General features: G+C 35.4%; 1 protein-coding gene across 2 annotated transcripts in view; it reads left to right on the forward strand.

Moving 5' to 3' along the window:
* Positions 1–13,483, forward strand: part of DOCK10 (dedicator of cytokinesis 10) — a 154,127-nt gene that overhangs the window by 103,529 nt on the left and 37,115 nt on the right. For both annotated transcript variants that reach the window (XM_063306683.1, XM_063306684.1), the window contains exons 24-30: positions 2,328–2,446; positions 3,690–3,759; positions 8,073–8,186; positions 9,448–9,519; positions 11,646–11,792; positions 12,450–12,533; positions 13,121–13,217. In XM_063306683.1, the coding sequence (XP_063162753.1) occupies positions 2,328–2,446; positions 3,690–3,759; positions 8,073–8,186; positions 9,448–9,519; positions 11,646–11,792; positions 12,450–12,533; positions 13,121–13,217 (703 nt within the window). The remainder of the gene's footprint in view (positions 1–2,327; positions 2,447–3,689; positions 3,760–8,072; positions 8,187–9,447; positions 9,520–11,645; positions 11,793–12,449; positions 12,534–13,120; positions 13,218–13,483) is intronic.

Below are 13,483 nucleotides of genomic sequence, written 5' to 3' on the forward strand. Positions count from 1 at the left end.
TATGTTTTAATTTTCCTTTTGAATTATGTGCATTTGTCATCATAATGTTAAATAATACATTGCTGAAGAGCCCAGAACAGTTGAAAATGAAATTGAGAGAAAATAAAAATAAACATTAATTCAAAACCCAGCATGTAAAAACTGTTTAGTAACTCCAGCATATCTATGTTCACCTTTTATAACATGGACTTTTAGAACAGAAAAAGTCATTTCTCATTCTGGGGACAACTTTTATATGCCACAGATCACCACAAAAATGGTTATTCATAAAAATAATCAGAACCATTCAGGTTGCATATTTTTTCCATCTTTGTTACTTAATCCGGGAATATTTTTTATTCCTTTCATAATTGGGCTTTGATTTTTCTTGGAATGCTGACTCTGCATCCATGTTATTCTAAACGATAATGTTTAGAATTATTTTAATATTATTTATATAATCATGATTTAAAATGTATTACCAATGCCACTGTAGCCTAAAATAAGCCTGCATACTGAAGTGATCTTCTTGATCCCATCTTCTATGTTTTAATTTAATAATGTAGTTATGGGAAATGCGGGAAGCTTGTTTCAAGAGGTTATCTCCACTACCTTCCTGCTCCGGGGGGTGACTTGGCCTGAAGTTTTGGAGGTTCGGATCGGAGGCCAGTCTTGTTGATTATTGTGTTCTTAGGGAGTAAAGGGGGTCCTGAAGCTGTAGATCTGTTACTCTGCGGTGGGAAAGCCAATCCTCATCTGTTTCTCTGCTTTTTTGGATTTATGGGTCCCAGTATCATTACTGGGGCTGGTCCAGGTTCTTTTCTTGCCTCTGGATGGAATTTTTGGGCTGTAGGAGGTGGTGAGGCCAGTCACAGTTCAGGAGCTGCTAGTTGGTCACCATCTTGGCTTTTCAGCATTTTGGCTAAGATCAAGTGTATGTTTTAATTCAACAGGATATGCAAAAAGTTCAGCTTTGCAAATTGTAGAATTAAACCCAAACCATTATGCCACTTGCTTTAGTTTTGCAGGGCAAATAAGTAACTGACAGTAGTTAATCAAATCCCTTCTTAGATGGTCAATTTACCATATAATGCTGGTTCAAGTGGGAACTAACTCCTGTGGCTATTATTCAAAAGTAACCTCTTGGAAATTATATGCCTTCCAGGACAGCTGAAAACAATTTTAAACCAATATAAGAAATAGAAATAGAAGCAGGCCATATTTTTACTTTGTTTATTTGTTTGTTTTATATGCTGCCTTTCTTTGGGATCTCAAGGCAGCATATATGGATATTTCACCTAATTTTATCCCCACAGCAACAACCCTGTGGGATACGTTAGGCTGAGAAATTCACATAGGCAGTTCTGTGGTCAAGTATGAATTTGAACCTGGGTCTCCAATAATCACTGTTAAGGGTATTAAAATTATCCAATTTGTGAACAAACTTTCCAGAACAGAAGCTTTTTGCTGTACAGCAAACCATCCTAAGAGAAGGATCCAATATAGCTTGTGGTCATTATTTGGATATTGAACAGAGGGGTCAGTTCTTAGAATGCAAACCATCTAGTGGTGAAAGACATGGTCCTGAAGGTAGCCTAGACTCAACCAATGTACAGCTTTTAATGCCATTGTCCACACTTTGAAAGTTGCCTAAAAACAAATTAGCAACCTAATAAGCCAAGGATATTATGATTGCATAAATAAGTGCCACTAGCATTCTTCTAAGGGCATTTCAGACCTGCTCCAGTTTCTAAAAACTCTCAAAAGATAGAATCCATTAATTTGGATTCAACAAAGGCATTGATCACCACAGCCAGGTCTCTGCTCACCTAGAACAACTGTCATAATTATATTTGAAGTCTAAAACTGTTTTAAGTTAAAGCAGTATGATCAAGCCAAGGACAATCCCAGCTCTCCTATCCACATTGGACATTCTAACTATTGCACAACTCTGTAACTGTCTCCATTTCCCTATTTAAAATGGAGATTAAATTATATGTAACTTAAGTAAAACTGCTTTTATTCTGAAATGTATTTGAAGTCTCCTCTGAGTCAGACTTCACTCCTGATTAACACTTCCATGTAATTTTTATGGCAACAGGATGGAAGTGGCTTCTCATTGCCTTTTTTTCTCAACTTCCCTGACTAGTCTAAAGCCCTGGAATTCCCTGGTGGTTTCCTAGGCCAGTACTGACTAGGTCCAACCTACTTAGCTTTGGCAAGACTTTGCCAAGGCCAGCTCAATGTTGCCACCTGGGGTACCCTGATTTACATTAATTTATAATATGCATGGAAGATTACAAAATCATTCTCTGTTCATGTATTTTTATGCTTAATTTCTTAATCAGAATTTACTTAAAATTGAGAAGATCCATGTCATTGTGAATTTTCTTCCTGTGATTCTGAACCAGCTCTTCTGGGTTCTTGTACAAAACAAAGAGGATGAGGTAACAACTGCTGTGACCAGGTATTTGTTGTTCTACTTTTTGTTGTTGTCATTTAGTTTGCCTTGTGAGACAATTATTGAAATCTATCAAGCTGTAGCCGAACCATCTTAATCTTAAAAATAAATGTTTGTTTAAAAAAAAAACATATATGCAACCTGTGTGTGCAGTTTGGAAGATACTCCTAGGCCTGTGTAATGATTTCTATCACATACAAAAGTTCATGTGTAGGAAAAGATTTGGTCAGAATATAATTTGTTGTTGTTGTTAGTTGCCATTGAGTCATTTACGACTCATGGCAACCCTATGTATAACAGAACGAAATGCTGTTTGGTCTTGCGCCATATGGCTGACTATTCCAATGTTTGCATCCATTGTTGCAGTAATTGTATCAACGAACTGCATTGAAGGTCTTCCTCTTTTCCACTGGCCCTCAACTTTACCAAACATGATGTCCTTTTCAAGCAATCATGGTTTTAAAATGGTCTTCCATATAATATACCTCTTTATCATTCATTTATCTGAGTTCCAGAATATTCCAACCAGCCAATTATAAGTTCAGAGAGGTGGCAAGTTTGTTTGTTTGTTTTTTTAAAAAAGGCCAAATGTTTTCAGAATGGATTTTGGAGCTTGGAATGAATTCTGTATATTATGGAGTTTTCTTTTGTCATTTGGAAAGTTTGGGACTAGTTACATTTCGTTAAGAAAAGTTAACACTGGAATTTTGTGGAAAACTCTTTGTTTACAGGCTGGGAAACACAAGCCGGGGATAGTAGCTGAGTAGCCTTTGTGTGTGGGTTTATGGGCCTTTGAGTCAGTCTTGACTCCTGGCACCTACATGGACAAGTGCATGCAGTTTTCTTGAAAGCATTTTTTTAGAACTAGTTTGTTCTTCCTAGGGCTGAGGGAAAGTGACTGGCCCAAAGATACCTAGCAAGCTTCCATGCCGAAATCAGGATTTGATTTCCCATTCTTACTCTTGAACTTTAACCATTAGCCTAAACTGGCTATAGAACAATGGATAATACAGCACCCAAGGAAAGAAGACAAATCCCTAGAATCTGAGGCAATCATTTGGCTCTTATACATTATTTGTAAACCCTCTGTGCGTTTAGACAGTAAAATAAGGTCACTTGGTTTTAAAAATGTCATTCTAAATTAAGTAGACTGGCTTACATTTAGTAGTATTATTTGCTGAACGAAACTGCCATCTTCTTTTTCAGGCTTTATCATGCTACATGATCATTCACTACTTTTAATTTACAGGGTCTTTACTGATATTGTGGCCAAGTTCCATGAAGAAAAACTAGATCATTATATTCAGTCATATATAAAGGTAAGAATATTTAACCTGCTCTCTGATCATCTTTATAAAAATTCCATATTCATCCTAGGTTTTATTTTTGATGCCATCTTGGCAAAGCATTATGTTTTAACTGCTGCTATTAACTATCCATGGTAATTTATCAGCTGATTCTCTCACAAGAGTTAACATCAGACAACATGATTGCTAGTGAACATCAACAGTAACTTGTAATAAAGAGAGCATTCTTGGGAACTTTTCTGTTGTGTTTTCAAATAGCTTGTGCATAATATTTTTTTAGCCTTTTTGTTATTTTCTCAAGAACCTTTTTTATTGTCTAAATTGCAGTGGTTTTGTACCTGTCCATGGTATGTGAAACATTTTTAATCTTCCAGCATGACATTTTGCACATATTTGTGAATTGGCACTGCTTGTTCTGTTTCCTCCATTCAGTTTTCACTCTAAATGCTTCATTGTACTGAGTGAATGTGTACTAAGTTAGTTACAAATACTTGAAAGACATAACCTTGTATGCAGTACCAGTAAAAATGCCCTTTGAACAGGCCCTCAGAAGCTACTAAAATACTTGGCATACTTTGTACAGTAAAAGCAGCAAAGCAAAGTTGTTGATTTTAAGGGGAAAAAATCCAGTACAGATTAAAACAATGTCTTTGTTTAACCAAATCAAGGATTTAAAAAAAATGCATCAGTATTTCTTCATTGGGTGTGATATTGACAAGGAAAAGGAGAAAGTTATTGATATCCACGATTTAGGAGCTGCATTTAATCACAACACATTTAAAACAGAGTTTAATTATTCCATTGGTTATTCCAGTTTGTACAAACTCAAATGTTTGCTCACATTTTGTGATGTTACAGTATTGGTGCAGTATGGGCTTTAGGTTCAGCTGAATACAGTGGAAGCAATGGGTCACTGACTGTACCTAACCTACTTCTAAGACCATTTTTATCTCTTATCAATCAGGTTGCAAAATGCATTCCTACCCAACTATTCAAAGCAGTACTAAGTAATGCAACCATTTATATATCTCAAAACCTGATCCTGAATAACCCTTAATTTTTAAAGCATACTTTGCAGTTGTACAGGGGCACTGGGGTTAGGGTAGGAATAGGGGATTTCCCCTGCCATTTCTACAGGTGGATATATTTTTGTAATAGGTGGAATGCATTGGATTTCACTCCATATGATGAAAAGTGCTACACTTAATTGTCCTTCAGTATCCTCTGGCTTATCAGTAATTACAAATAGGCATGAAAGAGGCAGTAATTGTAAACTATGGAGTGGCAGATTCAGTTTAAATAAGGACACGAAGAAGAGAGTAAGGATAAGATTAAAGATGAAAACTAAATCTATGAGTGTCTTCTACTTTGTTATTTTTTTATCAAAATTATGCATACTACATTGGTTGTTACTTACAATAGAGAAATACAGGTTTCAAGAGTTCCCTGAAAATCGGACCTCCAGATCTGTTTGTGTAGAAGAGCACAGTCAAATAAAATATTTCCATATATATGTTGGTGTGTGTGTTCTGGTGCACGTGCAGAGTGCTGGAAAGTGTTTGGCGTGAGAGATCACTAATGACACCAGGCACCTTGTGGCTTACTCCTTAAGAATAATACACCAACAATATAATCTCTTATATGTAATTACAGTAACTTAAATACTCAGGCACTGTCAAGCTTCTTCTACTCATATTCAAACTACCAGTTAGTTAATTTGCTTAACAAACAAAATATTATGGAAAATTGAGAAGTAATATTAATAATAACATGAATGAATCAGAAATGCACGTACACTGCTCCAGATTCATTGCTCAATTAATTTCTGCTTTGTTACTTTAAGTGAATGGCTGAAGGGCCTTCATTTAAAAACCTTTCGTTTGAGAAGATATAGCTAGACGTTCTAGCTGTACTATATGACCTGTTTGATCCATCCAACTCATCATCTGATAATGCACCATTTTAGCAATCAGCATATGTGTGTGACTTTAAAATTATGAGACGATTTCATTTAAAACATGTAGGAATAATAACAGCTTTATAATAATATGATTTGGAGAATCATTCTTGAGTTCTGATTGTGAAATTTGCTGTGTTCCACATTAGTAAAATGTCACAAATCCTGCAGATACCGATTGTCACACACACGTCATTTCCCCACTAGTATTTTACTGTACAGCTTTTTCTAAAGTCATTATTGTGCCAAAGTAACAAAAATGGGCATGAGCTTTTCATCGCTTCCGTGGGGGCTGCTATGAAAACACCGTAGATCGCTAGTGGGGAAATTGGCACATACAAGCCAACGTGAATACTAACTATCAGAGTATACATGCTTTTACATTTTCTTTTTGCATAAACTCTAAGTTTCATAACATTCGTTGAATTTATAATACACTGAATGGCTATATCGTTATGGCAATAAAACAAATCCCATTGTGTTTTCAGATTTTTTGCGTAGTGAAATTCTATGCATATCATATTCAGAAGTAAGTCCCACTGAATCCAGTAGGCTTTCTCCCAAGCAACTGACTATAGCTTCAAAATGTTAATTTTATTTATACTGTATTTTAATACATCAGTTTAGAAAAGCATGTACATGCAAAATGCCTCTCATAAAGAAAATTAATGCCAATTTTAATCCATCTTAAATTGTAATCCTGCTGCTTTTGAAGATTTTGTAACCTAAGGATTAGGAAGCTATGATATATCTAGATAAATTTTTAAGAAAATTACCATTCTTGAGAGAGATGAAGGATTTAAACCATAACCATCCTGAAGATTTAAACCGCATTCTGAAGAATGTTAATATTTACTATGATTTTCCCCAGCCTAATGCATTTCAAAAGTAATGAAGTATAACACATTTAGATTATGGTGGTGAATCTAAACTGCTTTAGGTATACCTGTCTCTTTCAGTCATGATGTTCTATTTCCATAGGAGAATAATAATCAGAGGTATTATTAAAGTAAAATGTGTTTGAACTGCTCAGAAGTTGTAGTAGCAGTAGTAGTAATATACTACAGAATAAATGTGATGTCCCAGAAGAATTAAGAATGCTGCTAGATTCAAATCTTATTTTCTCCTCCTCCAAATCAAAGCATGATCCTGTCACTCTGCATGTCATGTGTTGAATGTCTCTAGTCACTATGGTTGAGACAGAAGTAGCAGCCTTGCATTTGTTGTAGCATCAGGTTTCATTCTAAGAAGATTGTTCCCTGTGCTCTTCTTAAGATCAGATAAAGTTAATGATACTTCAGTACACACACACACACTCACATACACACACATCGCATAATTCTTATTTACAAGTCACATTCCATGACCAACATTATGTTTGGGGTGATGATGAAAATCTAAAAATGCTGTGCATTATGGTTCAGATGTAAACAAAAAAGATTGTGTGAGCGCTTAACTAGCTGTTACTAAATGTATTCTCTTATTAATATGTTCAAAACAGCATGGGTTTACTGGTTTGCTCAGTCTTCCCACATTCAAGAATAAGACTAAATGTCACCACATTTCATACATTTCCAGATTGGCTGATATTTAGAGCAAAAGAATGGTGCATGTGCAAGATAGCTGCAGATGCTAATACTTCCATGCTCTCAAGAATCATGTTTCAATATTTATATGTATTTTTCCACATCCCATGATGCATTCTATCTCATTGGGAAAGCGTTGAATGTGTTGTTATTAAAAAAACGTTTGATTTCTGTAAGTAAAAAAATAATAATAATGACAAAGAGGTTTTCCCATGACAGTTTGAACCCATCAAATATAACAGTAATGGTAATAAACTTTAATATAAAAATGGAAGATGAATGTTGGTTCCTGTAGAGACATACTCATATTGCTATGTGTTTGATGGCAGGTGTGGAGTATTTACTGCCCAATAAAGAGAGATATACTCTGGTTTTGCTCTTGGTACATGCTCCATCTTACTGTGGAATGTAAAATATTCATAACACAATATCATATATATTTAATCAGAAATATATCTCATTGAGTTCAGAAGGACTTATTTCCAGGCAAGTGGATGCAGACTTGCAGCTTGGGAATGAGTTTATTGTCCTTAAAGGAATGTACTTCTGAATGGGCAAGTAAAAGATTGCATGCAAAGTACAGTTTCTTAATTTCATTGCATTCAAATCAATAGAAGGCCAGATGCAAAAGACTAATAGTCTTGCACCATAAATGTTTTCATAGCATTGGTGATATAACTGTCAGGTATAATATTATATAGATTATCCATGTTGCATGGAGTCAGTGAGAACTAATGTTCTCACCATTGACATTTTTCCTGCATTTTATATTATAATTTTAGTATGTATTCAAAACTAAGACATTTGAAGAACAGACTGTTCATGAAGTACTGGCCAAGAATATGACTGATCTGTTGCAGTCAAATGATCAAAGGACAGTGAAGCTTGTTCTCAAGGTAAAATTTGATCTTATTCATGAGCTAAAAGCATCAGTAAAGCTTTCATATATTGTTTTTCGCCTTTGTGCTTGTGTGTGTGTGTGTGTGTGTGAGCATGGACCTTTGAGTCAGTTTTTTACTCGTGAATATTGCCTGGACTAGTCCCTGCAGTTTTCTTGGCAATTTTTTTTTTCCGGAAGTAGTTTGCCATTGCCTCCTTCCTAAGGCTGAGAGGGAGTGACTGGCTCAAGTTTACCCAGCTGACTTTGTGCCTAAGGCAGGACTAGAACTCACAGTCTCCCATTTTCTAGCCTGGTGCCTTAAGCACTACACCAGACTGGCTCTCGTTGTTTCCTGTATGTTCTTATTTTATGATGTCACTTTGTTGTCCATTCTCTATAGCTGGGAAAGGGATTGCTTAGCAGAACAGCTAAGAAGTTTATATGGGAGCTTGATTTAAAATATTAGGATTTAAAAGCAAGACGATGGTGAATAATTGTTTTTCAAAGACAACTATATTGGAAAATACATCACAGTCCTGCAAATTCTTGCTAGCAGATTGAGCAAGGATGCTCTATAAAAACCAGTGTTTCTCAACCTTGGCAGCTTGAAGATGTATGGACTTCAACTCCCAGAATTGCTGGCTGGGGAATTCTGGGAGCTGAAGTCCACACATCTTCAAGCTGCCAAGGCTGCAAAACACTGATATAAACAGTTACCAACTCAGCACTAAGTGGTGGGGGTGGTTTGAGTTTTGTCTTAGTAAAGAATTTTATGAATTGGATCCAGACTGTCTATTTCACACATGGAAGGGCTCCTTAGTTTTTTGAAGAGTTAAATGAGATTCAGATATAAATTCCAGGTGGAGGAGGAGGAGCAGTGAATTTATTAATTCTTCACTGAGTCCCTGGCCATTGCCAAGCTATTCTGGTGGGCTCCCCTAGCCCAGTGAAGCAGCTTTCAAGGCCACCTGTGGAAGTAAAAAAGAATAGTTATAAATCACTGGTATCTGTGCACAGAAAGCCTATCCAGAAGTGGCCCAGAGTGCTCCAAAGGTTAGAATTCAGTTCTGTCTTTTCTAATCTTCTGCCTTCCAAATATTTGGGGAATACAGCTCTAACAATTTTCAGCCAATTTGCTTGGGATTTATGGAAACTGTAGTCTCAGCACTTATGGAAAAGTGCACCTTTGGGCAGCTTGTTGTAATGAAAAAAGAAAACTTTTTGTGCGTTTCTACAAAAGAAAAATAGCATTTGTTTGTTTGTTTGTTTGTTTTTAGCATTCCTGGTTCTTTTTTGCAATTTTATTAAAATCAATGGCACAGCATTTGGTTTACACAAAGAGAATACAGGTAAGACCCTATGCTATTATCCATTAAATAATAAATGTTACCAATATTTAAACATGCTCATACTCAAAAATATTTTACTCACCCAAGTATCATTATATTGTTCAGTGAGTATAATGATACTTCAGTGTACATATATTCATGCTTTTCATATACATTGATTTTAGATTGTAGTATGGATGTTTTGATTGTTATTATATTATATACACAGTAAACTTTTGAGAGTCTCTGGATTGCAGTGGCGTACAAGTTTATATATAAGTCCTGAAGACCTTAGATGTTGCTGTAAGGTAAACGATGGTGGGACTTTTAATTCAGTGTTAATTACAAAGGACCAATACGATACAGTGGTTGCAGTAGACTAGGAGTGTAGAGACCCAGGTTTTAGTCCTCTTTTAGGCAAATCAAAAAATAACAACCCACCAACCTGCATTGGACCAACAGTGGTCCATAACCTTCAGTGGAGAAGTCTTCATCCTGCAGTGGATTGATTTGGGCAGATTATACATTTATATATAATCAATTGCACTTATAATCAGCCATAAACCATGGAATCACCTTCAGTTTTTCTTGTAACAAAAGGGTGTCAATACACAGATCCCTTCTATTTCAGGGAACAAAGCTCTCCCTAATTTTTCCTAAGCATGCCTTTGTAAGTTTCATGCTAAAACAAATATAACCAGCTAAGCAAGCAGCATTCCTTCTCTTGACTGGCAATGCTGAAGACATCTTTTACATGTGTGGAGGATATTTTTGGCCTCTTTTCCAAATCCTTTTTATTTTAAAAAATGCATTACAAAGCTATATTCTTAAGTACTTGATTTTCCTCACGGGTTAGGGTTTACAACTTCATCTTCAGTATATATGATGGCTGCCAAGTTACCCTTCTTGGTTTTCTGTGAAATTATTGATTGACCTAGTGAAAGGATATAGATCTATAGTGCAGTTCTGAAAGAAAAGCTGCAACATGTAGATACATTTAAATTTGAATTTGAATTCATGGAAATATAAGTGTTTGGCCTGGCCAAACCCACTTTTTTGTTTGGCCCCACTCACTTTTTGAGGTACAGCTCCTGGAATGCCTCTCTAAGATCAATAATATCCCTTAGCCCAAGGAAAGGTTGTGCAACTCTACGAGCTTTGACATTTCAGGTAAGAAAACCTCTGCCTGAGATTTCAGTATGGCTATATAAAGCTATTTCACAAATCAAATGTAGAAGACTCCCTACAAAGTTTTGCTTATTATTTTGATATGTAGAAGATATCTACAGCAAAAGGTCTTTTTCATTCTCATTTGATTTTTGTGTTTGCTTTGAATCATGCATAAACTAGCCTATGTTATTCTTCTTGGTAACTGGGGACAGATGGTAAAGTATCTGGAAGGAGTGTGGACCTGCTTTATTTAGATTATTACTATATTATTGTTATTATTTGTTTCAAGGATGAGAAATATGGAACACCTCCTCCTGAGATCCTGCAAATCTATTGCAAGATAGACTAGATAATACTAGGGCTACCAGATTTATGTGTTCCTATGTAAATTGACATAATAGCCTTCTGGTCTTCTGGTGACTATTAATGAGTGCTTCTGCAGCTACATCAATGCAATTGATCAGACAAGAAATCTGTTCTGCAGATCTCAAAATAAAACTTAGACCAAACTACTTTTAGGACTGCCTACTTTCACATAGTCTGTGCTGCACTTTAGGTCATCAATTAATCATTTCAACAACCTATTTGGCTTTCTCCATGATGGAGCCCATCTTATGGAAGAAATTGCTACTGGACTTGAAATAAGTACTCTCCTAGCTATATATTAAGACACATTTCAAAACATATTTATTTTCCCAGGCCTTTTAATTAAAATGTTTTAGCTGTGGGGCTTAGTTGCATATTTTCACTGTAAGCAACCCAGTGCCATTAAGGGGGTGAGTGTTAAGCATTTTCTGAATAAATAAATGCCATCATTAAACTGTTCATCAGAGTGATGTCTCTTATCACTTATTCATGAGCAATTCCATCAATTCCTCTAATTTCTTTATGCGGAGAGGGGGAGGAAACATTTTGGAATACCGAGTGCTGTCTGAGTCAGTTTCTTATTTTGAAGAAGCCACCTGCTCTCTCACCAGATTCCTCGCACTGAGAGGTTTCCAGAATCATACAAAATTGAACTAGATAAACTTACAATGAACATAGCAGATCATGTTGTTTGGAAACACATTGATGCTTTTGAAGAGACAAAGAATGCAAGCCACAGCACTGGCAGGTTTCTGAAGGTAACGTGTATTTAGTGTAAATAGCCATCACCTTATTTGTATGCTGCAGGATCCACAGTCACTGCAATCATTTTCGTAGTAACTATTTCTCCATGCCGTTAGCATAACATGCAACACTGCTTAGGACATGATTCTTCTATGTAAACGAAGTGTAAAGTAAGAAATGTTTGAATGCTTCTTCACCAAAAAGAAGATATAGCAGTCACTCTTTATTAAAACCTAGGAAGTTGTTAAGATCCTTTAATAAAGGATTGCCATTCCATTTTCAGATTGGCAGAAGGGCACAATGCCTTTAATAGCCAAAAATTCACCAAATTCAGCTTTTCCTGATAGCTATAAGATCTGTCTCATTTGAACATATTTATGTATTTTGACTCAATTCTTCAGTGAATTTTCTAATGGCCCCATTTTACACCGGCTATTTATTTAAAACAATGCAAAATCTCTTAATCTCATACTGCCAATTTACACACATTGGTATTTAGGTTAATCAGAAAGCTATTGAGTTGAATAGTTGACTTTAACATTTGATCTTCAAGATTTACTGCCAGTTTAATGTTTGCCTGGATGACAATGATTCTTTATTAACTATTTTCTGTTGTTAAAAATCTTTTCTTAGGTAAATAATTATAATCATTTCAATTTTATTTCTCTTAGCAATGTTTCACATTCATGGATCGTGGATTTGTATTTAAACTAATCAATAACTATATAAGCATGCTTGGACCGGGTGAGGACAAGGTAAGTAAAATTATCAGAATCAGGAAAAAAAGGAGAATTGCTCTTCTCAGCATATTTGCTTCCTTTTGTTGTTCAGGATAAAAGTTTTTCTGACCATTTTACGAAGCAATTAACAGGAAAAAACTTTGTGATACGGTGCTTCCCCACAATGTGCAGCTGATTTTGGCTAAGTCTAGTTATCCCCTTACAAAAAATAAAAAGTCAGTCTATCAAATCATATGTTTCCTAATGAAGACAAGGATCTCTTAGTAGGAAGTGGTATGTGCTTGCTCATTTTGTTCTCCGGCAGGGAAATGCATTTGTTTCTTATTAAAACAAATCTAAGCAACTATTAATCCAGCAGATTCCCTTTCCCTCTATTAGTTTAGTACTGCTACAATCAACTTTCTCATTTTTTTTAAAGAAATAAATTTTTGCTTCTACCTGAAAAGAATACTTTCATACATATATGAAAACACATGTACATTCATTAATCTGCATAACTATTATTTCATGCAGTTCTGCAGACAGATTAATGAATGTACATGCCTGCAATTAATGAAGAGAAATCATTAATCCAATAATCACCCAATAATATAAACTTACAGATTTTGTTCCAGTATAAATTTGATTTTCTTCAAGAAGTATGTAACTATGAACACTTCATTCCTCTCTGCCTACCATTGAAATCTGCAAACATTCCAGGTAAGCACTTGTGGTTTTATATAATATTTATTATAAAGCAAATCAAATTACATACAATTTTAAATATTTAAGTACAATTCTGAATACAGTTTTTGAAAAAGGTACATATCCACCTACCATAGCTGTTGGACCTTCCATCCCACACTTAACTAGCTTGCTAGTCAGCATGTTGTGGATTACTCTGTCAAGTGTATTTTTATAATCTACTAAGGAAGTTACCAAATCAACCAGTGAGTTACAATTAGCTCTTGACATAACTATGGTAA

The sequence above is a fragment of the Candoia aspera genome, chromosome 6 (assembly GCF_035149785.1).
Source record: "Candoia aspera isolate rCanAsp1 chromosome 6, rCanAsp1.hap2, whole genome shotgun sequence".
In the NCBI taxonomy this organism is placed as follows: Eukaryota; Metazoa; Chordata; class Lepidosauria; order Squamata; family Boidae; genus Candoia; species Candoia aspera.